A 22,980-nucleotide genomic window follows, 5' to 3' on the forward strand; every position below is an offset into this window, starting at 1 on the left:
ACTATCATATATTTTTATTTAATAATTAATATATTTTTTTAAATAACAACACCAATAATAAATTGTTCATGAAAATTCAATTGAATTTTTTTTATTATATATATATATATTGAACATAATATTACCATATTTATTTTTATTTTTAGCTTTTAATCACATAAAACATGTATATACTATTTTAAGATTCTCTGGTAACTTACTTTAAAAATCATAAAATATATAGAAACAATGATTTTGGCTAGAAATATTATATTGGTTAAGATAAACAATAAATATGTTAACATGAAAGTTTATCTTTAAAAAAATTTAAAACTATTGCATTTCTAGGTTTAATACTAACATCATTTTTTTTTTTCAAGACCAATATATTTTTATATTTTATAAAAAAAAATTAGATCCTCACAATAGATTTACAATCAAGGCATTGCAATTATACTTTTTAAAAATTATGATTTTTTTATTAAAAATTTTAAAATTAATATTTTTATTATTATTTTGACGTGCTAATATTAAAATTTAAAATTTTTATTTTAATATATTTTAAAGTAAAAAATATTTTTAAAAAATTAATTAAAAAAGCCAGCTGTTCTGGGACGCTTGAAAGTCAACGGCGAGATACTAAATATCGGCGTTACAAGGCCCAATGGTGTACGGGCCTTACTTCAAACCGGCCCCTACTCTATCCGCGAGAAAATTCCAGCAGTAGGCGACGCGTTTATTTCTAATCTAACGGAAATATATGAAACAGGGAAATAATAAAATAAAACCTAGGGTTACGGGTTTTCCTTGGAAATCCGAAGGCGTGAAAGGAGGGAGACTGGGAGAGCAAAGGCGACATTCTTTTTGCTCGACTGAGTTCGGATCTCTATTTTTCTCACAATTGCCTTTTCTTTAAACCAATTCGGTAAGTTGTTGTCTTTTTAATGGCTTCAAGATTTGATTTTTCAGCTTTTGTTGCTTGATTGCTGAGAATATCGAGGAATACAAAAGGAACTTTAATTTTGCTGATTTTTTCCGTGTTAGACAATAACTTGTACTTTAATGAAAATCTGATCAATTGGGTTAGTTTTCATTCCAATTTGTTTATTTCCTGTTACTAACGATTGTTTTGGACATAACAAAAAACTGAAATTTCCTGGTTGAGTTGGTAGAAACTAACTGAAATTAATGGTATTTAAAATTTTAAATTGTTTTCAAAGCAAAGGAAATACTGCAGTGTCTTTATAGCTCTTGTGGTGCAAAATCGGTTTAATTAACTAGCTTTAATTTAAGATTCGGTTTATATTTTCAATATGTGACAAGAAGCATAATAAATCCACCCAGTTTTTCATGGAACTGCATCTGCCTTTCAAGAGTTCACTAACCAGCTTGTTAGCTGATAGCTCAAGTAGAAAAACACGCAACTACTCATAGCTGATTTGGCATTTGTGTGATCCATAATTTTCCAATGAGGAATCACACTAACTTTTCGTGTCATGTGCGTGAGTTAGGGCTTGCCCACTGTACCAATCCAACCATAGCTATGAACCCAACACTTTGTTTGCATACATGCTTAGTCAGTGATCAATCTTTACTTTTCAAGCAATCAAAACAGGTATACGTGGATGCCAAAGATGCAACATAATACTAACATGTACTATCTCAAACTTGTTACTGAACTGGTGCTCTGGAGCATGTTTTGCAGGTTTTAATGGATCTAGAGACTGAGAACAGAATAGCTGCAATTCTTATGAAAGAAGCAGCGGAATTGCGGCGGCGAGCTGAGAGGGAAGGCGTTCATGTTTACCTTGAACAGCCTAAAGTAAGAGCACGACCAAATTCTCGCTTCCTCACTGCAACTGTCCTTGGAGTGCAGCAAAGTCAGTGTTTAATTGCTTTTAGTTTTCAGCTTGTCATCCTTTGTGTTGATGCTTTAGTGCTATCAGATAAAAATGCGTGACTGTACACCGTCTATTAGTAATAGTAATAGCATACCCTGCCGAAAGTCGTCATCTGGGTTCTATGAAAAGATATTTTTGTGAGATGGCTGACATTTTCTAATTGAAGTCTAGACATGGAGATTAAAAAATGGATATAAAAAAAGCATAAAGTTTACCCAGTTGTCTAAAGAATAAAGTTGTGCTTAATCATCTAACAGATTTTCTTCAGATAATCTCAAAACAAACCTTCTCTGGGATTCTTAGGTGGAACCCCATAGGATCATGGGATTAAAGGATAGTGATTGGTTGGGTATTTGCGTACATATTCAACAATCTTTGTCTACCGTATTTCAACATGTGAAAATCGACTTGCATGGTTAAAGATCCATGCGCACCCATTAAGGGATCCTTGCAAATTGTGTGCAATGTAATGATGTCCCCATCTTTTACAGGGACTTGAAACGAGACCAATTATCTTTCTTTTCTTTTCTTTTTTCTATATAAAATGTCATCCATGTATGTATTTCTCTTCTCTTGATTTCATCACCGTTTTTTTAACAGACTTAGTATTGGCTTGATATTATGCCACTGATTTTTGTTTTCTTTCACTATTGATTTTTAATTGATCTGCTCTTTTCAGCAAATCGAGCTGTTGAACTGAATGAGATGTGGCGGGTCCGGGAAAAGGAGCTTGAGCTGGATGATAGGCTGAGAGGAAGATCAAGGTATGATGGTAACAGCAGCAAGAACCGTAGGGATGTTGGTAATGTCTTTAGAAGTACAAGCCAAAGGCATTCTATAAATGAGAACGATACCAATATGCCATCCTCGTCAAGCAAAATAGTAGGGAGCTCTTGTTCGAGGGAAGATGGAGGTTTAAGGGATGAAGAAGTAGAGGAATTTTTGCACTCGAGGTCATTGGAGAACTTCTACCCACTTTCTCAAACTCATTTTATTCCTCAAATATCATTTGTAACTTTGTTCAAAATTTCTCAGGAAAAAAAGAAAAGAAAAGCAAAACCTCATTGGTTTGACATGTATATTTTTGTTTATCACAGGGTTAAGCGAGGTCGAGGTGCTGTAGGTTCAAGGATGGATGATACAGGGCCTTACCTTGCTCCTTGCCCAGAGCCTGATGAAAAGCTGTCCAGAAACTTGGATGCGAAGCTGCAGCGTGTTGTTTTTGGACCAGAGAAGCCTTCTTCGCTGAAATCTTATGAATCATCTGAAGAAGAGCTTGACAAAGATAGGCTTAAAAAGGAAAAGAAGGTTTGTTCAAAGAGCCGGGATAAGAAGCATTCTAGGAAGCACAGATCTAAAGAAAGGTCCAGAGATAAGAAAAGGAAGAGAAAGGATGAGAAAAGAAGTAAACACTAGTAAAGGCCCTGTTTGTACATCATTGTTCCTGTTAAAGATTAACAACTTTATTGTGTCGAATATGTATGATAATTCTTGTTCGCGCACAGTATTTGGTAATTATATCATAGATTGTTTTTTGTTGGAAATATATTAATTTTTTTTAATTAATTTAAAGCTAAAAAAATAATTCAAAATACAGTTGCATCACAGCTAAACGGGGTCTATTCTCTAAGCAGAGCGGCTCCTCCTGTTCAGGTGTTCTCATCATCCAGATTTTTAATGTCTACCCGGCGCACGTTTAGCAAAACACCGAATAAAATTAATTAGCCCTCTCCTAGACTCCTAGTATTATTAATAATAACTATTATTATTGGCTACAACAAGGCCATTAATATTGTTGGGGTTGTCAATGCATATTCCGGACAGTTTTTTCTGCATCCTTTTAACAGTAGAAAATCAAGATCGACACAGGTCTTTAATGGAGAGGAATGGAAATACGGCATCAACCATGTGATCGGAAAACTGCTGAATATTTTTTCAATAATCGGAGGAGAGGACTTGTGTTTTTTGAATCTCGGGTAAAGCTGTCGCCAGCTAGGGGTTCCAATTGTCATCGTCAGATCACTTCAGGATCGCAGGCGCAGGTGCTTCCTAGGGGCATGGACATGCGGTTTTATCGATACATTTTTAATTTTTTGATGTCATAATGAAATTTAAATGCATATGGAAAAGATAATGTTTGTTTTCTATAAAACTTTTAAAAAATATATTAACTAATAAATTGTAAAAGAACTTTAATATTTATTAAAGATTGAATTATTCTTCATTAGATCAAAAAGTAAGCAAACATTAATATTTGATTCAATGACACAAATGATTTTTTAATTTTTATTATAAATATACGAAAATAAAAATTATCTCGAGCTCAAATGTCTCTTATATATATATAGATGCAAACAAGAGATTTTGATCATTGTACCATCTTTCATCTGGAAAACCTTTTCGTCATTGTCTATCCAGCAGTATATACTACAGCTCACCTAGGAAGTGTCATTCAAAATGATGATCTGTCTCATCAAAGATCTCCTCCTACATAGTTCATTGTGCAAATCAGATCACAGTATGAGGTCGTCTCTAGAAATTGTTGGAGGGAGATATATGTAATATGAATAGCTTTACCTGTAAAAGCTCTTCAATGACATCTTCCATTGTTATTATGCCAACTGCTTCTTCTTCCTCAGGAAGCCTTGGGAGTGGATTGCCATTTATGTGCAAGATGTTTGAGTTCATGTCCTCTGTCCACTTCTTGCTCCTTGAGCCTCTAAATGAATTGTTGCCCCTGTTGGGAAAGCTTTTCCACTTTTGAAGTGGTCTCTTGCTCTTCAAAGTCTTGTCCTTGGGAGGCTTTTCACCATCAATATTAACTTTAACTTCTTTCACCGGATCTGTTGCATACAAGAGACAGGAGAGTAATAATTATCAAATGATTTACATATCATAAAGACAGATGCTCTCCAAATTAGGTAGATTCTAGAGTAGCTTGGGACTACAAACAGAAGTGGATACCCACATGAATTGACACTTACTGTCACCAGCATTGCTTACAGGCTGCTCCTCCGGCTTTTTACACTGCCTTATAACAACTGCCATGTGGCTATGACCTTTCTGAAACTCATTCAATATATCATATAAAGGCAAAGTTTCTGGAACCCTACAACACAAACAGATAGAACCATCAGCCTGTAGGTTACAATGAACAGCATTTTGTTCTCCAGGAACAACTAAAAATATATCATGTACATAAATACAATCCTTGACCAAAAGGATACCTGGGAATCCTGCGTATAGTGACATTCTTTACAGGTACTTTATCTTCTGGGTGAATTGTCAACAAATTATTGGCCTAAAAGATCAGAATACACATACATGTTCAAGAAAAAGTAATCAGAAGTTTCAGCCAATTAATTTAGCGAATGAACTCAGATCAGAAGATACGAAAGTAAAGGCAAGATATCATGGACAAATCAAGTGCCAAACAAAATCAATTAGCACAAGAGGTAGTCTTAATTGGTCACCCTTTATTGCAAAAACTATGCCTCATTTCCCCTAGCCAAGCCTGTTTGCAGTTTGCCATGCTTGAATTCTCAAAGCACTTGGCCCCCTTGTGGTTCATCTTATCTCTTTCTAGTGTCCATGTCAGGGGAATATGTTTCCACATAAATTGAAACATTATTTTTGGTGATTGCATAAAGAAAAAAAATGCAAATCACGGTTAAAACTTAAAAATGAACCTGTTAAGAGCTAAAGCTTGATTCCAAAATATTTACTAGAAAGTGAAGTTAGTCTTGGGAAAATACATTAGCTTTAAACAGAAAAGATAATAGAACAAGCCTCAAGGAACACCTAAAGATAGCATAAACAAAAGCAAACCATACAAGGGAAATGCCCATCAAAAAATAAGTTCATGCAGATTGAAAGCCTATCATAGAGGCCACGGTCCACGGGTCCTCAAAAGGAGAATTTGAAGGAAGGCACACTCTTCTTAGAGACAATCTGAAAGCTATGTTATAATGAAACAATTTTTTTATCTGAAACTGCAGAAAATCTCATAGCTAAAAGGCCATTGACACGGTTCTCTGTCATATTTGATTTTTAATTTTTTTTGCACATCATATAAATTACAAACCAATTAAGGATACACGAATCACTTGAGTGAGAGCACAAAGAGTTGGCACAAAAGATAACCAATAAAAGCTAAACGTTGGCAAACAAAAGAAGATTATTAGTATACAACATTATTCAACCAATGCTAGTTCGTAAAGACAACAATCTAAGTATATGAAGAAAAGAAAGATCTCTTTCATTGTTGCTGAGTATGTTAATATCATCAATTTACCAGAATTAGTCCAATTATGTTTGTAGGCTGCTCATAATAAACTGGCACTCTGCTATGCCCTTTCTCCAATATCAAACTCATCAACTCCCTGTACATGAAAAATATACAACGCAGCAAATCACAATGAAGGTCATGCAACAACAGTGACTTTTCAGTTTACCCTTTTGAGCACCACACCTGTCAAGTTTGTCATTAATGCCAATAGCAAAAGTTTCAGATATAGGGGTCATGGCATCAATAGCTGTTTTCTCAGTGAGCTCAAGTGCTCCAGCAATAATTGTTGTCTCATCATGAGTTAGTTCTCCACCTTTTCCAGCCTAATAAACATCACTGACAGTGTTACAAAGCTAATGGAAGATATGAGAGAAAAAAGGGGTAGCAGACAACAGAATCTGTGCATGGGTTATAAGCAATAGAAAATTTTTAATACAGGTAGACAATTGCACATATTGATGGCTTGATAGGCAGATTTAATGACTACAAACAAGAACCATGAAAAGAAGCATGCAGATAAGCTGCATGGCGATAAATACAAGGACATACACAGACAAGTAGACGATAAAGCATAACATTCTGCTCTACGATGTGTAATTCTGAAAGGTACTAAACACACCTCGTTACCATGCAAATTTACAAGTGTTTTCAACTCAGCTCTGCGAAAAAGAGCAACATGACCATGTCCCAGCAGATAGTCCAGGAGCTGAAAATATCACATAAACATGAATAGTCACTCTAGTGTTTAGGAGGGTTCAACCACACGCAAGCTTTAACCAACATACGTGTCACCTTGCTTATCGGATAGGCAACAGGAAAACAGATCCAAACAAGAAGACGGACAAACGGGGCCACTGTTGCACCAATTGCCAAACCATATCGGGAACAAACAGATTGTGGTAAAATCTGCATATCCAAATAAAAGAACAATCAGAAGGCCCGTAAACCATACTGCCATTCATACCATCTTAAAAATGTAATTATAGATGAAACTCTAGAAGAATCAGGCTTGTGTAAGTCCATCATTCCCAAGAAGCATCTCTTGTCAGAAAAACTGGCAACGGCAGAATGCCTGTATATTTAGCAACAGAGAAAGAACTAGGTCCCAAAACAGAGAGGATCGTCACAAAACCCGTAGTCAAAAAGCATTAATTTTCAAGTAGCATATCGAAAGCAAGTCAAACTAGTAAACCTCTGCTTCCACGGTTCTACTGTACATCTACCCACAATTCCCGAGTGCTTTAAAAAAAAACTAATAAAAATGCACAAATCAATATGGATGCCTCACCTCGCCAAATAGAAGAATCAGAGTTACTGAAATTACAATAGCAACCCCAGCTGTAACCAGACTATCAAGAAAAATTGGAAGTGCCTGACAAAGTAAAACAAAAAAGACATTCGATTTGAAAAATAATAACCAATGCTTATTAATTACATCTCTACAGAACATACCTCCATAGCAGTAGCGTTGCATATAAGGAGCGTGCAAAGCAACAAATGCTGGTTTTTAACCACTGGCAATATTTTCGCTGTTTATGACAAGCAACAGGCAATAATAAAACCCAGTCATGAAATCTCTTATAAGCTATGATTTCAATTACTCGTTCCGCAACTACCAAAGGCCTACAACTACAAATGAAATATTTTCATTCAATAAAACAATTTAATTGTTTTTTTTAAATAAATAAAATAAATAAATTGTTTGTTTATATTCAGCGGTATAAGGTTACTATCACCCAGCTGGAGTTTATTATTCATGAACCCTCTTAAAAAGTTATCGAGGCATAAAAGCCAAATCTACAAGGCAGGCTAGCTAATAACCATTATTAAACACTTAATAAGTCTTGAAACTAATTATCACTTCCCTAAGTCCCGCACGACAAAACTCCGATTTTCTCACTATCCAAACAGAACTTAAACGGTCTAAATAAGGCTTTTTTAAAAAAAAAAAAAAAAAAAAAAAGTAGCATAAACGCTTACCTGCGTATTTTCGATTTTTTGGAGTACCGGATTTAGCAAGAACTTCAAGATCGACTATACTCATAGACATGAGGCCCAGAGTAAGGCCAGACATCAGTCCAGCGAACAACACGAGCAAAACTATTATCACAATGTTTACGAAGAAATCCGTTTCGCAGCACTTATACTCCACCGCCATTCCGAACTTCTCTCTTCTAAATTCTCAAAAATCACGAACTTCAGTAGTTATTAATCGTTAGAGAAACACCAACCAGTGCAAAATTTCCTCCATATTTTTTTATATGAACTTTCTCGAATCAGTTCGCTCAGAGCTCGTAAGCAAAGTCCTTTCCAAAAAAAAAAAAAAAGAGTGAAAGAAACGTGGTTTTTCGAAAAGGTTATGAAGAGATGAAAAGGCGGATCTTTCTTGACTTCTTTTAGGAAATGAGAAGAATCGTGAAAGCACTGAATTAAACGGCTAAAGAGTGACTATGACCATGTAAGGATTGTGTGTTATGCTGGGAGGGAGGAGGAGGAGGTTGTGCACGGAGACTTGGTTGGGGGAGGATTTGCTTTTGAAAGTGATGTGGATAATGGAAGGAGTGTTTTTGGCGCTGTATGAGGATGACGTGTGTGCCGGCGGTGTGGTCTGTTTTCCCTTGGGGGCTGTCGTGGAAAGTGGTGAGCAGTGCTTTTTTATGCGGTAATCTATTAAGATAATATTTTACTATTTTTAAAATTTTATTTTTAATATTAATATATTAAAACAATTAAAAAATACATAAAAAAAATATTTCAAAGAAAAATAATTTAAATTTTTTGAAAATTCAGATTGAAACACGGGTGAAAAACCACTACAAAATATGTGAAAATAATGTTTTTAAATAAAAAATTAAAAAAACAGTTTAATATTTTTTAGAAATCTAATCCGCTTTTAAAGTGCATCCTATTTTAAAAACAAACAGCATTGTTGTCTTGGCTCGCGGTCTGCGAATATGCGGTTATACATATCCTCTTTCACAGGCTGCGAAATTTAAACACAGCACTGATACCTTCAAATCCGTGCTGTTGCTTTCGTTCCAGTCCTTCAAAACGGAAAGCATGAAATTGCAAGCTCTCTATACATACTTTTGGTGTTTAGGTGAAATTCCATTAGTATGTGAGAAATATTTTAATCTTTGTTGGATAAAATTTCCAGATAAAATTTATATATTATTATTTAACATATAATTTTAATTAAAAATCATTTGAACTTGAAATTTATACAAGTTTATACTATTTTATATTTAATTTTTATTAAATAAACAGGAACAGTAAAATTCCAACTCATTACCACTTCGTCATCAGAGCTCTAATAACATATTAAGTTACTAATTTGACCAAAAAACTCAAGGTGTTTAATCATTAATGAGATTTTAATATATGATTTATATTTTTTTTAATAAGTATTGTGTTAAGATTAGTTTTAAAAAATATGTTTTGTTTGAAAATATATATATTAAAATAATATTTTTATTTTTTTAATATTAGTATATCAAAATAATATAAAAAATTAAAAAAATAATTCAAAGTAAAAATATTAAAAAATATATTAAAAAATAAAAAAACCAAACATCATCTGAAACGAATAAAAGTGACGAAAGGAACCTTGACTGGCTTACAGTTACAAATTTGTTGTTTTGTGATTTATGATCCCTCAATAATTTGATCTGCCGTCGCGAACTTGACAGAGAATCAGACAAGGCAGATTTCGAGAGCCCATGCATATCAAGTGGCAAAGACTCTTTTGGACTCAACGAAAGGGAAATGACGGAGAGATTCGATAGTACACGAGACTCTAAGTTGTTTGGTACAGTAATACAAAAATAAATTTGTTTGATATATTAAAATAATATATTTTAAATTTTTTATTTATAATAACATGTTAAAAAATAAATATAATAATAAAATGACAGTTAAACGGCTGCGCTAAACTATCTCTAGTTAAGTTATTATATGGTATTGCATTTTAAATTGGGTCGAGTAAAATTTAAATTTTTTAAAAAATTAATACTGTTTTATCATTTAAATATATTAATATTATAAATAATTTTTTAAAAATTAAAAAATATTATTTAATATATTTTTACATAAAAAAATATTTTAAAAAACAACACACAAAATTCCAGGAGTTGCGTTCCATATTTGCCACCAACTCTTCAGTGACAAAATACTTTTAATTTTCATGTGCAGTGTTAGGGTATGACATGATCTTTCGACATTCCGTGGTCGGTGTTTGCTCTGTGTTTATATTTGCATTAAACATGCCTTCTGATTAATTTCCTGGGAAAACAGGATTTAATCTTCAATAATTAAAATGGACATCAAGTGGTTTTGTCAATTATTTAGCAATAATTAATACCATTAAAAATGATGATTTAATTTAAACTCAATATATATTAATCAAACCCACTTTAAATAAATAAATATTTTTTAAATAATTATTTTATCCGATAAGTAATTATAAACATTGCTAAATTCAACCTGATTCAAGTTATGTATTTATATTATATAAATATGTTTGCATAGCATACTGATTGTTTTTAATATAGTGTGTCATAAAACACACATATAAAATTTATAATTTTTTAATTATATCATTCAATACATATTACTTACATACTTCATACTTGTATACATATAAATATATATTAATTTATTTTATTTTTATTGAATAATAAATAATAGTTGGACAATGAATACCAGAAATCTAATAAATAATTTATCAATATCTAAATTTTTTACTTGATAAATAATAAATATGATACAAATATTAAGAAATTCAACCCATATCTTTATAATCCCTAAATACAACAACATTGATTTTTACATACTAAATCCTAATCTGCATACACAGTCTCAACATTCTGGAACATTTTTTCTCTCCTATCCGAACCCGATCACGTGCAAACATTGTCTGAAACTAGATTAGAGTATTTTGAGTTTGCTTGGGGCTCCATTTATGGGTATCCTAATAAAAACAGTAGCCATGCAGATTTTGTTTACCGTTTCGATTATCGCTAAAAAAAATTATAAATTTTGATGGACATAGATGATAGCATAGGATTCTCATCACCTTTTTAAATTATTAAAATCTATGTTTTTTTATTTTAATATTGAAAAAAAAACCCGAACCAAAACGTGTTTCTCACGCGTCGATGATGTTCCATTTTCTAATGATAAATGCCTTGAAATTTCTATCGCATGAGGTGATCATTTCTGGTCAAGTCCGAGCCAAGCACAAACAAAGCTGTGAGCGTGGGCCATTACTGGACTAAAGGATACGTGGGCCCTTTTGTATTCAGAACCGAATTGGGCCTCGTGCCCAGTATCAAATCCTAGTAAGGCTGCACAGAATGGATCCCCGCTCTGGCCAGAATGGATCCCCTGCTCTGGCGCTGGCTGGATTTCACTCGCAAAGTATAGGCAGATAAATTTAAATGAAATAATGAATAAATAAATAAATAAATGCAAGGTGGATTTGGATCAAGCAATCAATCTCTGGGTCTCTCGCTCGCTCTCCCAACTAGCTTACCCTCAGAACAGATAGATCCAGATCGCGCTTTAAAAGATCTCCACCCCTAACCTTTTCAATTCGATCTCTCAGGTAATTCTCTCTACAGCAATAAAAAAATGGTTGATTTGTAAATTGATGTGATATATGTGTTGTGTTAATTGAAAGAAAATGCCATTATAATTGGCGCGTTTCTGGTTTGATTGCAGGCAGGCCGCTTTTGTTTTAGGTTACATAACAAAAAAATGTCGAGGAGGCCAGGTAATCCTGCCAGACGTTTGGCTGATGGAGGAAGTCTTCCTTTTGCTGGGTCGATGCATTCTAAATCGCGTTCGTCGCCGTTACTATCCATTGGCCTTGTTGTCGTGGTAATTTTTATTGCTCTTTGTAATTTTCATTTTCTTTGGGATGACAAGTTAGTAAGTAAAGTGGTTTGGGGTTTAGTGTGAAATCTGCTGCTTGAATTTGTTCTTTTGTTGATTTCAGGGCGCGATTCTTCTTATTGGATACTGTTACAGTGGCTCAGGTTTTTGGTTTCTCTACCGACTTTGATCTGTTACATCTGATACTGATTTACTGCTGGATCTGATCTGGTTTAAGTAAACAAGAAGCATTAACTTTGTTTTCCCTGCTAACATGAATAGCATAGCATATTTTCTTACACTTAAAGAAGGGAAAACAGCTAATATCGAAACAAAAGTAAAGGAAATAAAACATGCTTGTAACGAATTTCGTGTTTCAGTTTGGTTTCCTTTTTGTAGACTTTGAATTCAATTATTATAGGCAGACGGGTTTGAACATGAAAGTTTTATATGCTACAAGTCATGTGAATTTATGATCTTTTTGTGTGACAGGTGGGCATATCTCCAATAGAGAAGCTTTAAGTAAGACAGAAGGTAAATTTAAATGATATCTTTATATTTTTCCTTCTTAGTTTGTACTTGTTTGGGTCTGTTACGTTAACTGGCATATTGAAAGATGCAACTCTGTTGAATTAGTTGGTATCAGGATTTTTCTTGAGTGTTCCATTTATTTTTCCTGAGTTTATGTATGGTATCTATCATATTCAGAGAACTCTTAGAGAAGCTTTTTCATGCTACTTTAATATGGACTCTTTTTCGGTGTGATTCTTAAGTAAACATTGGCTAAAATCTTCATTTCCTTGACTGCAATATAATGTTATTAGCTGTTGTTGTTATGGACAACTTGTATTTCCTCATTGCCTTTCTTATTGTGATTGAGAGTTATCTGGAGTTTTGAGCTTTTGATTAATCCTTAGTCAAGTGCAGTCCCCAGCTTTTGCCTTTGATCTAGACTTTGCATGTATCTCTTTGCTCTTAATGGTTTGTATAAGGGACAATGAAGATTACTAAGAACATTTTGAGCATTTGTTCTCTCTTGTCTAGGAATGTTGCCAGCGTAAAAATTCCAGCAATCTGAGATTTGGGGTATTCATATGCAGGTGGTGTTTCTTGCACACTAGAAGTCCAAAGAGCGATACCTATTCTGAAGAAGGCTTATGGTGACAGCATGCGTAAAGTACTGCATGTAGGCCCGGACACTTGTTCTGCAGTATCAAGCTTATTAAAAGAAGAGGATACCGAGGCCTGGGGTGTGGAGCCATATGACTTAGATGATGTGAGTGCCAACTGCAAGAGCCTTGTGCGCAAAGGCCTTGTGCGTGTAGCTGATATCAAATTTCCTCTGCCCTACCGGCCAAAATCATTCTCTCTTGTTATAGTGTCAGATGCATTGGATTACTTGTCTCCAAAATATCTCAACAAAACACTTCCAGAATTGGCAAGGGTGGCTGCTGATGGCCTAGTTGTATTTTCTGGTAATTGGTCATGTGCTTACTCTCTTTTAGGCTGTTAGTATTTCCGCAAGCATTCATGTAAATCAGAAGCCAAGCTGAAAATTACTCTTTTTCGTCAACAGTGTTTTGAACAGTAGAAGGCTCTTCTAGGGACTGCATTCACCTTAAAATATTATATCCTAAACTTGCCATGACCTGGTTACTTGTAAGGATCAAACACCATGAAGAGAGATAGAGTGCACCTTTAGTCATGTTCCTTTTTATCACCCAAGGCTCTTCCCTTGTCAAAGAAAGATGCTGAGGGTAAAGAGTCCAAACTGTGCTCTCATTTATTTCATAATCATTGATTAGGAAAATGATATTCTTGTAAAACATAATTATTTGTACTGCCATGCTATAAACAGACATCTAAATAGTCTGTTTATATTGCTAATGCATTTTTTTTCATCTGATAATTTATGTCATTCAAATAGCTCTTCTGATCTGATTGTTGATCTCTTTTTTCCTTCTGTAGGCGCCCCAGGTCAGCAAAGAGTTAAAGTTACAGAGTTGTCTAAGTTTGGTCGTCCGGTAAGTGGCCAATGTTATTCACTTTTTGGATTTTCTAGACATTAAGATCTCACTGTTTTTGCCAATACTATTCTTTGCTTGAATGTTAGTCTGCTGGGTGTGCTTTCTATGCCTTTAGGTGTTAAGTCAGTTGTTGAAAGGGTTTGCTTTCTCTCATTGAAGGGGAAAGGTACAAGGAATATGGAAATTCTGATCATTTCTAAGATAGAATCTATACATCCATTTGAATTTTTATACAGCGCATAGCTCTCAGTCGCATTAATCTTTGTTGTATCATGCTGTGAATTTGTATCTTTATGATTAGAGAAACTAAAGATTCTATTCTAGAAGAGATACCTAAATTGTTATTCTTGTGAAGGCCAAATTCCGGACCTCAACATGGTGGATAAGGTACTTTGTTCAGACTGGTTTACAAGAGAATGAATCTGCCTTAAAGAAGTTTGAGCAGGCGGCATTGAAGAAGTCATATAAGCCAGCCTGCCAAGTTTTCCACCTCCAGTCATATGATTGAAAGTTTTGGTGTCATAACATTTTCCATTGCTGTGTCTGCAAACTGGCAACAAACCATGCCAATGATAAGCTATTTTGTGGAATTACGTTCATGTTGGTTCTTATCTTGATACAGTAAATCTCTTGATCATTATTTATTGAGGAAAGTAAGCATGTATGAATTCACTTCCACTATTCTTTATAAGATAAGTTTTTGCACTCTATCTGCTGCTATTGCTTGTATTTATGTTCTGTTGGTATATCCGGACCTGTTCTTTACTCTGACCGCAGAACATGTCTCAAGTTTCATTTTGGTATGATAAAATCAGCATGGACAATCTTTACTTTTTATCTTCATTTTATTTGTCTTGTATTCTGTCATTTGTTTCTACCATCTAAAATGTGTTGAAGGCAAGAACTTTGATGGTGTTAGGAGAAGATACTATAATGTACTCGGGTTTAACTAAGAGTTCTATTACCTTGTTGTTTAAACGGGTTCTAGTTTCCTGAAGCTCTTCCCTTTAAAGCTGAAGAATTGCATGTTGCTAGCCGTCACGAATTTTGATGGTTTTTGTTTCTATTACATCGCTTTTTTCAAGTTCCCTGCTGGATGTTAGATGTATGTTCAGTTACATCTATTACATCGCTTGTTTCTATTACAAAAAAAACTTTCCAAATTCATACACACATGAAGAATTGCCGTTGTCATCATTGGCAGAGCCCCGTGCAATCAGCTTCATGCTTTCCAGTTACTTTGTTCTCCATTTATAATAGATTTCATCTGACTGAATCTTCCAGTTCCACTCGTATATTTATGGAACATTCCAGTTTTTTAAAAAACATTTGAATCTGAATTTAAATGGCTGCAGACTATTTTAAAGGTGAAAATGATATAATCTTTTTTAGTCTTGCTTTCCCACCAACATTTCAAATTGTCAAAATTATATTTGTTGACATGACATGACAAAGGAAGCTTATTAGGATTTTTTCGGATGAGAATATATTGAAAAGTGGATTTTTAATAATAAAAAAAACCCCCAGTTTGATCAACCATCATTTTAGTGGTTGAAAACTAAGCAAGTAAATGACAATGACGTATCCTCTACTTTTATTGTTTTTTAAAAAGACAAATGATATGTCGGCCTCTCGTGTCAAATAAAAAAAAACCACATGCACGGGCTTGGATTGTTTTTTAATTGGACAAGTGTGATGGGCCACCTAGGCCCAAATTCATATATTAGGCCCATTACCCTTTTAAATCTCATGAAAATAAATAGCTTTAAAATATATTAAAAATATCAATTTTAAGAACAATTTTTTTTTTATAAAACTATCGAGCATTGTTTTACTGTCCTTTGTGATTTTTATTTATTTTTAATTTTTGTTCTTGCACAACTTTTTTATTTATTATTATCATCATGTGATTACAAGAAAAATGGACAAAAAAAATTCCTAGGTAATATTCTTATATATATATATATATATATATTAATTTACATATACTTAAATAAAAAAAATTCAGTAGCTTCTTGAGATAAGAAATCAAATATTTTGATATGCACTTATCGTTTATTTTTTTAAAATAGCCTTTTATTTATATCACAAATCTCTTTCTAGTATATAATGATTGATTTGATTAAACATACATGCCAACTTTTCAATTCATCATAATTTATTTTATAAACTAAAATTTATTCTAACAATACCTATACTTTCTTTATATTAAAAAAATAATTTTTCATCCAACTCATGGCATAATAAAATTACAATAAATTTATTAGTCTTAAAATCTGCATTACAGCATGATGAGGTATGGTCAAAATTATATTTTATCCTAACTACAATTTCAAAAGTGTTAGGTTAATTAAACACATCATAATTTTACATGTTTCTTGTTAATTTTTTAAAACATTGGTTATGAAAAACTTTTATTTTTTTAACTTTTTACAAACACATATTTCAAACTATAACTGCTAGTTCTCATATAATCATATAATTAGAACTTATTTGGCAATGCTGCCTATGTTTTTTTTTTTTAATATTTTTTATATTTTAACTTTAACTTTTATATTTTTGAATTATTTTGATAATAATATTAAAAATAATATTTTTTAAAATAAAAAATAATATTTTAAATAAAATAAAAAAAATACAATTTAAAAAACAAATACTACCTGTACTAATAGACTGGCTGATGGAAAGAAACAATAATAAACCAGCTCCACTATAAAACTAAAAACTAGAAGTGGATGCTAACGTGCGCCAATTTCCACTTCCAGCATCCCTCCCCGTCACCCCATGGCCACAAAAGACCAGCAGCCCAAAAAACTCCCACTCTTTCCCTTGCTCTCCCTCCTCTGCTTCGCCTCCATCTTCCTCGCTCTCTCCCTTTCCCTCTCCAAAAGAGCCTCAATCTCTAACGAAACCATCCATTTCAGATCCACACCATCACTAACCTCCACTCCCTGCAATTACTCTCATGGTTCCTGGATCTACGACCCAAATTGGATACCCAACAAATATGACAGTACATGTAAAGAAATATTCAAAGGTTGGAATTGCATTGCTGGCAATAAATCAAATGCTAAAGACATCATTAAGTGGCGATGGCAGCCTAACGGGTGTGATCTCCCTCCTTCGACCCGGTCCGGTTCTTGCAGACCTTTAGAGACACCAGCATCGGTACTCTCTCTCTAAATTAATCATTATGTATGTATTTCTTGTGCTTTCTTTGGAGCTAATGAATGGTGTAACAGTGCAGGATTTGTTGGGGACTCGTTGAATAGGAATATGTTTGTTTTCTCTTTTTGCTCTCTAAAAAGGGTGTCAAGTGATGTGAAAAAGTGGAGACCAGCTGGGGGCTGATCGTGGCTTTACTTTTCTTCTCTATAATCTTACTATTGCGTATCATCGAACTAATCTTTTTTGGCGCGATATGGTAGGTAAGCTCTGCTTGCTATGCCAATCTTATCTTCTTGCATGTTAGCATTTTGGTAAAAAATGGAGTTCTTGGTTATGGTACTTCAAGATTTGAAAACTACTTAGGCATGTTCTGCTTTTGTTTGTTTAGGTGGTCAGCTAATGCTAATGGGGGTGAGTTGGAATCTCTTGGATATAAAGAGGGTTATAGAGTTGATGTTGATATTCCAGAAGGCACATGGGCGGATGCTCCGAGCTTCCATGATGTTCTAATCTTCAACACAGGACACTGGTAATTTAAGTTACTGTAATTTTTCTGAACAATGTAGGATGTGAAATCTGGTCTATATTCGTTTTATATATAATTGGTAGTAGCTACTAGAGTTTCTTTTCTGTGCTAATCCTGCATCTTTTTTGGTTGTTTTTATTATTTGAAAGATTTTTCATTGACTGTTTAATATGGCTCTTTGCTTCTTGTGAATAGGTGGTGGGCTCCCTCAAAGTTTGATCCTGTGAAATCTCCCATGCTTTTTTTTTGAAAAGAACCAGCCTCTGATCCCTCCAGTGCTTCCTGCTGTTGGCCTGGACAAGGTTTTGAAACACATGGTACAGAGTCAATCTGCTTTTAGTTTTCATCTCATTTTTTAAATTGCCGTGAAAAATCCATGAATGTGCCATATGATATGGTTGTGTACCTCTCACTGCTATTTCAGTGAGTGTGTCCTTAGAAATCTGATAGATAAAAGAATCCCAATCTCCAGAATGTGCATTAGCCATCCTTTCTTATTTATCTGAACTTTAGTTATTTTAGTACTCTTTAACATAATGTCACATATAATTCCAAAATTACGCTCCGCTTCCAGAGTTCTGTTAGCATAGCACTTTGTAAACTACTGACTTATGGATATGCAACACAGCTATAAATAAAAAATAGACTGATGACAATTGATTCTGACAGGAAAATGATTAAACTATTTATCTGCTAGACTCTGCTATTTGTATGCTTGACGCATGCTTCCACACTTAATGTTCTGCAGATATTAGTGATATTGTTTTCAGTGCTTAGGTACATAATTGTTGTGGTTGTTTCCCTTTCTTGCGCCCCTGCATCTGTAGTGCATGCAGGATTCATTCTGTTTCTTTGGTGCTGTGCCAAGAGACCCCTGTCACATGCTACTGTTTATTTAATTAAAAATGGGCATTTTTAATTTCTCATGTCCTATGTTTTCACTGTAGATTCTCTTTGTTGAGAGAAGAATGCGTCCGGTGGGATCAAGCTCTTTCGTACACAATCACCTAGACATTTTGAAGGAGGTGATTGGGATCAAGGTGGTTCTTGCCCACGACTACAGCCTTTGTCAACTGAAAAAGTGAGTCACATCCGAACTATGAGTTTGGACTTAATAGTTTGTTGACTTGATGGCAATTTGATATTACTATGTTGTGAAGCATAATCAGTGCCAAACCTTGCATTTGCTTTTCAATTGCTGCACTTTTGTTCTACAACAGTATACAAAGGTAAAAGCTTCTTCCTTTCTCTTTCAGGTTGAAGAACTCTTCTCTCTAAAGAATAATGGGACAAATGTTGAATCCCGTCTGGTTAATCAGCACCTGTTCAAGGCTCTCAAGGGGTCTTCATTCCATGTTTTGGACATAACTCACCTGAGTGAGTTCAGAGCAGATGCTCATCCGGCAACAGCAGGTGGAAAGAAACACGATGACTGCATGCACTGGTGCTTGCCAGGAATTACGGATATTTGGAATGACTTATTCATAATGCATCTAAACAGTATTAAGGCTAGAAACTGATGTATCCACTAGTAGATATCCTCTATAAATTGAGTTCTCTTTTGGTTTCCTGGAATCTGCTAGGTTTGATTTGCTTGGTCTGATGCTTATTCATTTACATGATATTGATACCATGATCTAGGGTTTTCTAATACAGAATTTTAGAAGTTAAAAGCAAAACACACACACACACGAGAATGTGCTTCCAGCCATGTTTTGGAAACCTATGATTTTCATTATAGAACTGGAAATTCAAGAGCTTCTAGAAATATTATTTCAGTCTTTATTTTGGTTGCCATTTCTTTGGTAAAGATTTTGGAGATAGTTAAAAGAGATGAAATATGGTCGCGCTTAAGTCGCTTGTTCCAGCACATGCAATTGCTACACACGAAACAGAAAAAGAAAAAGCTTATTCAATCTCCACGACCCATCCCATAGTGTCCTCAATGCGACCAGTTTGAATTCCTGTCAATGTTCTACGTAGTTTCTCAGATACAGTACCCTCGCCTGTTTTATATTCAACCCTGCATTGGCGTAAGCAATTATCGCATTGTTAAAGCTGCAAGACTAGAGAGGAGAAAGAGCAAGAAACATTTTTTCACTTTTCATATCATATAGTATGCGTTGCAACCTATACCTTTGTCCCTGATAGGTTACACTGCCAACAGTCTTAATTGCTATCGCAGTTCCTGTGCAGAAAGCTTCGTCAGCATTTATCAACTCCTCCAGTGGGATAGCACGTTCCTCAATCTGATCAAAGGTCGGTAGAGCATGCTCAGTTTAGAGGGAAAAACCAAATTAAACTTTAGGAATGCTTTAACTCCTTTTGTGCGTAATTCAGTTCTCAGCTCTTGCCACCAAACACTTGTGCATATCCAGAAAAGGATTAAAAATGATAGGAAAGAAGGTAGATTATGAACTCTCAGTTTACAAAACGAGATCCGACTGGTTTTTCTTACATCAGAATTACTTACTTTGATATCCGAACCAGGAAGCAACTTCAATGATGCTTTTTCTTGTGATTCCAGGCAGAATAGTTCCGGCTATTGGAGGAGTTGAGATGACATTTCCCTGCAAAAGAAAATACAATGCTGCATTAATATACGATGTTACCCACCGAATTAAACATAAACTAACTGCACTCAGAAATAAGCTATGAATCTGAAGCTGGAACACGAAAAAAGTGATCTCGCCTTCATCGAAGACTGATTCTCATTAGTCTTACCTTCATAACAAAGATATTACATGCAGTAGCCTCCTCTATATTTTTGCCAGTTGCTGAATCAAGGAATATAGCATCGGTGAAGCCTTTGGCCTTTGCTTGAGTGATTGCCTTGTAAATCTATAGTAGAAGTGAAAAGGTAAGCAAGATTTTACCCATTATTTGTTAAGACGGTAAGCATATGTAGATAGACAGAGTAGTGCTTACAGGCGAATAGTTAGTGATAGATTTAATGCCACCAGTTCCTCCAGGAATTGCTCGATAGACCTTATCTTCAACAGAGAAGTGCATGGGACCCTGCATTTATGCAAAATTAACACTTCATCACAACCCCACTTTGCATCACTAAATGAAATGCATTTCTTTCCTTCCCTAGTACTTGACAAAGTTCTGCAACTGCCTACTAAACTCACATTGAAATAGTTGCCAACTGGAGAAGCATATGCTAGGAAGGTGTATTCTGGAGATGGCGCCACACCTAGAATTGACCCTGTTCCCAGGAGCAAGGGCCTAATATAGAGCGATCCTTTTCCTGGAGGAGGTACCTATACCCAATTCAAAACACATTTTTAAATGATAATTACAAGATAACTAGTAAGATATTCATAAATGTGAACGAAACTTAAGGCTAACGGGATAAGTCAGGGCTGTGAATTTGAATACCCATCTTTTATTGGCCAAAGCAGTTTGCTTTATTGAACTAACAAATTGCTCAGCAGTTGGTGATGGCATGCACATTCTTTCCGCCCCCATTTGCATGCGTAGAGCATTTTGTTCTGGCCGGAAGAGTCGAATACGGTTATCATCACCTCTATATGCCTTTAAGCCTTCAAGTAAACCCTAGTTATAACAAAAACATTCATGTAATTGTCACTCAAATGGTCGTGAGAAAAAGAATCTGTTAATTAATCACATATTTCTGCTATTAATTTAGCAGTGCCAATGCTCATTCGTATGAGTTCTTTACATTAGTGCAGTTTCATATTGCCACTTACTTGTCCATAATTTAGAACTCCAGAGGAAGGGCTCAGCTCCACGTTTCCATAGCGAGTTAGATGGCCTTGTGAAAATGCACTCTCCCCACTAGAGCATTTCATCACGTACATGTAATCAGTTGGAATGAAACTAAATTTAAGCTCATCCCAGTTGCAAAGGTCATGCTCTTCTTGATCACCATTTATACTGTTATCAAAATGAAAAAAATAAATAAAAGATTAAAAATCCCATACAAGTTGCACCTGCATTAAAGGCTTCTAGAAAGAGAACATTTTCAACTCTTGGGATGGAAGTGACCCTTCAAGATGGTGCCCGTTTAGCTAAATAACGTCATTTACCTGGCATCACTAGCTGTTTGCACACCTCTTTGCATTCCTCGAGCAATGTCGTAAGCTGTTGACAAAAATAAAAGGTAAAACCCAGTTATGTTTACGTTAATACCATGTTCACCAAAATATCTCACTGGGTAACCTGTTTGGTTTTAAATCAGTTGTTATTCCTCCTCTCAATAAGAAGAGATCTCAAATTTAAAACCCTAGGATCAAGGAATTTAAGATACGGAACAAAGATTAACGATACCCAATTAATTAGTTCATTTCTTATCTAAAATGAATCTATTTTTCAGTTATTTGGAGAACTAATCTAATGATAAGATCAACAGTAATTTATCCATGAAAATTTTAGAGCGAAGAAAATAAACTTCATTTGACGTTTGAAACAGATCAACGACTTTTGTTAGAGGGTGACTGGGAAATGTCTTCACACGCAATTGTAGAATGATTCGACTACAAATCAAATCGAAAGAAGCGGAACACAAGGCGGATTCTCTCTCTCCTCTCACTGGCTTGGTTTTCCCTCCGTTCAGGGCAAAAAAAAAAGCAAAACACGCTAATTGACACCTTCTCAATATCCAGCTGCTGCCACTTCTTGAATGCATGCAGGTATGATGTATAGCCACTCCATTACCAGTTCTCAGCTCCACCTCCACTGTCTCGCCAGCATCTTATTTCTTAACTTGTTCTATACCCACTTTTACTCACGACAATCCAAATGCTTATGGGGTACAAATGAATAACTTGCTATTCATGAAAAAAAATAAAATAAAATGGAGAGAAAAAAAGCTCGAAGCACTTGGCCTCTTTCGAATGGAAGTCTCTTGCTCATTTTCACCCACGCTCGTTGTAATTCCTCTCGGTTTGTTCATCTTCTGAATGAATTTGGGAAATAAAGATGTTAGAGGATTATTATTATTATTATTATTAAATCAACATTTGATATTTTTTCCAATCATATTTGCGAGACGAAAATTCTTTTATGGGAGAACTGAGAAAAACCGTTTGAAATTGGAGCCTGAGTGCGGCTGGAGAGACGAGTACCCGGCGGTGATGAACTGATAATGTGTGAGCGTTGCAGATTTTTTGTGGCGACGGACAAAGAGTACATTATAAAATAGTCCTCCTAGTTTTGAGAAACAAATTAATTTGTTCCATTTGTCTTAAG

The 22,980-nt window shown here is 34.7% G+C and overlaps 4 protein-coding genes and 1 pseudogene across 5 annotated transcripts; 3 read left to right on the top strand and 2 right to left on the bottom strand.

Moving 5' to 3' along the window:
- The first annotated feature begins 715 nt into the window (after positions 1 to 715).
- On the top strand, positions 716 to 3,424 carry LOC118048624 (uncharacterized). The gene is made up of 4 exons (XM_035058394.2): positions 716 to 904; positions 1,685 to 1,859; positions 2,560 to 2,833; positions 2,978 to 3,424. Exons 2-4 carry the CDS (start codon positions 1,691 to 1,693, stop codon positions 3,294 to 3,296), a joined length of 762 nt encoding a protein of 253 aa, XP_034914285.1. The 5' UTR covers positions 716 to 904; positions 1,685 to 1,690; the 3' UTR covers positions 3,297 to 3,424.
- A 709-nt stretch (positions 3,425 to 4,133) lies between these two features.
- LOC118048622 (DUF21 domain-containing protein At2g14520) lies at positions 4,134 to 8,799 on the bottom strand. 2 transcript variants are annotated; one of them, XM_035058393.2, is made up of 11 exons: positions 8,149 to 8,792; positions 7,621 to 7,697; positions 7,457 to 7,540; positions 6,961 to 7,074; positions 6,788 to 6,874; positions 6,352 to 6,491; positions 6,175 to 6,262; positions 5,108 to 5,181; positions 4,865 to 4,989; positions 4,458 to 4,723; positions 4,134 to 4,367 (listed from the first exon to the last, which is right to left on the bottom strand). In XM_035058393.2, the coding sequence occupies exons 1-11, from the start codon at positions 8,324 to 8,326 to the stop codon at positions 4,329 to 4,331; spliced, it is 1,272 nt and encodes a 423-aa protein (XP_034914284.1). In that variant the 5' UTR covers positions 8,327 to 8,792; the 3' UTR covers positions 4,134 to 4,328. The 2 variants fall into 2 exon arrangements, with proteins under 2 accessions (XP_034914284.1, XP_073267450.1); XM_073411349.1 differs by lacking the exon at positions 4,134 to 4,367 and having other exon boundaries at positions 4,564 to 4,723; positions 4,849 to 4,989; positions 8,149 to 8,799.
- Positions 8,800 to 11,612: 2,813 nt separating this feature from the next.
- LOC118048625 (probable pectin methylesterase CGR2) lies at positions 11,613 to 14,779 on the top strand. The gene is made up of 7 exons (XM_035058395.2): positions 11,613 to 11,773; positions 11,890 to 12,048; positions 12,167 to 12,206; positions 12,535 to 12,576; positions 13,143 to 13,517; positions 14,011 to 14,066; positions 14,425 to 14,779. Exons 2-7 carry the CDS (start codon positions 11,926 to 11,928, stop codon positions 14,575 to 14,577), a joined length of 789 nt encoding a protein of 262 aa, XP_034914286.1. The 5' UTR covers positions 11,613 to 11,773; positions 11,890 to 11,925; the 3' UTR covers positions 14,578 to 14,779.
- Positions 14,780 to 16,787: 2,008 nt separating this feature from the next.
- On the top strand, positions 16,788 to 19,380 carry LOC118048632 (protein trichome birefringence-like 13; annotated as a pseudogene).
- A 142-nt stretch (positions 19,381 to 19,522) lies between these two features.
- Positions 19,523 to 21,865, bottom strand: LOC118048628 (branched-chain-amino-acid aminotransferase 6). Its single transcript, XM_073411312.1, has 9 exons — positions 21,819 to 21,865; positions 21,480 to 21,666; positions 21,148 to 21,324; positions 20,898 to 21,029; positions 20,692 to 20,781; positions 20,488 to 20,604; positions 20,237 to 20,333; positions 19,900 to 20,011; positions 19,523 to 19,786 (listed from the first exon to the last, which is right to left on the bottom strand). The coding sequence occupies exons 1-9, from the start codon at positions 21,851 to 21,853 to the stop codon at positions 19,672 to 19,674; spliced, it is 1,062 nt and encodes a 353-aa protein (XP_073267413.1). The 5' UTR covers positions 21,854 to 21,865; the 3' UTR covers positions 19,523 to 19,671.
- Between the last annotated feature and the right edge of the window lie 1,115 nt (positions 21,866 to 22,980).

This window comes from Populus alba, chromosome 9, assembly GCF_005239225.2.
Source record: "Populus alba chromosome 9, ASM523922v2, whole genome shotgun sequence".
Lineage (NCBI taxonomy): Eukaryota > Viridiplantae > Streptophyta > Magnoliopsida > Malpighiales > Salicaceae > Populus > Populus alba.

Excerpts from the sequence above, each read along its gene's own strand:
- LOC118048625 (XM_035058395.2), top strand. The coding sequence starts at position 11,926 with ATGTCGAGGAGGCCAGGTAATCCTGCCAGACGTTTGGCTGATGGAGGA. Across the intron at positions 12,577-13,142 it reads AGCTTTAAGTAAGACAGAAG|GTGGTGTTTCTTGCACACTA; the intron begins GTAAATTTAAAT and ends ATTCATATGCAG. Across the intron at positions 14,067-14,424 it reads TGTCTAAGTTTGGTCGTCCG|GCCAAATTCCGGACCTCAAC; the intron begins GTAAGTGGCCAA and ends ATTCTTGTGAAG.
- LOC118048628 (XM_073411312.1), bottom strand. The coding sequence starts at position 21,853 with ATGCAAAGAGGTGTGCAAACAGCTAGTGATGCCAG. Across the intron at positions 21,030-21,147 it reads CTTTGGCCAATAAAAGATGG|GTACCTCCTCCAGGAAAAGG; the intron begins GTATTCAAATTC and ends AATTGGGTATAG. Across the intron at positions 19,787-19,899 it reads GTAACCTATCAGGGACAAAG|GGTTGAATATAAAACAGGCG; the intron begins GTATAGGTTGCA and ends ACGCCAATGCAG.
- LOC118048624 (XM_035058394.2), top strand. The coding sequence starts at position 1,691 with ATGGATCTAGAGACTGAGAACAGAATAGCTGCAATTCTTATGAAAGAA. Across the intron at positions 1,860-2,559 it reads TGTCCTTGGAGTGCAGCAAA|CAAATCGAGCTGTTGAACTG; the intron begins GTCAGTGTTTAA and ends TGCTCTTTTCAG. Across the intron at positions 2,834-2,977 it reads GAGGAATTTTTGCACTCGAG|GGTTAAGCGAGGTCGAGGTG; the intron begins GTCATTGGAGAA and ends TGTTTATCACAG.
- LOC118048622 (XM_035058393.2), bottom strand. The coding sequence starts at position 8,326 with ATGGCGGTGGAGTATAAGTGCTGCGAAACGGATTTCTTCGTAAACATT. Across the intron at positions 7,541-7,620 it reads GCAACGCTACTGCTATGGAG|GCACTTCCAATTTTTCTTGA; the intron begins GTATGTTCTGTA and ends TTACTTTGTCAG. Across the intron at positions 4,368-4,457 it reads TCATTGAAGAGCTTTTACAG|GAGGAGATCTTTGATGAGAC; the intron begins GTAAAGCTATTC and ends TGAACTATGTAG.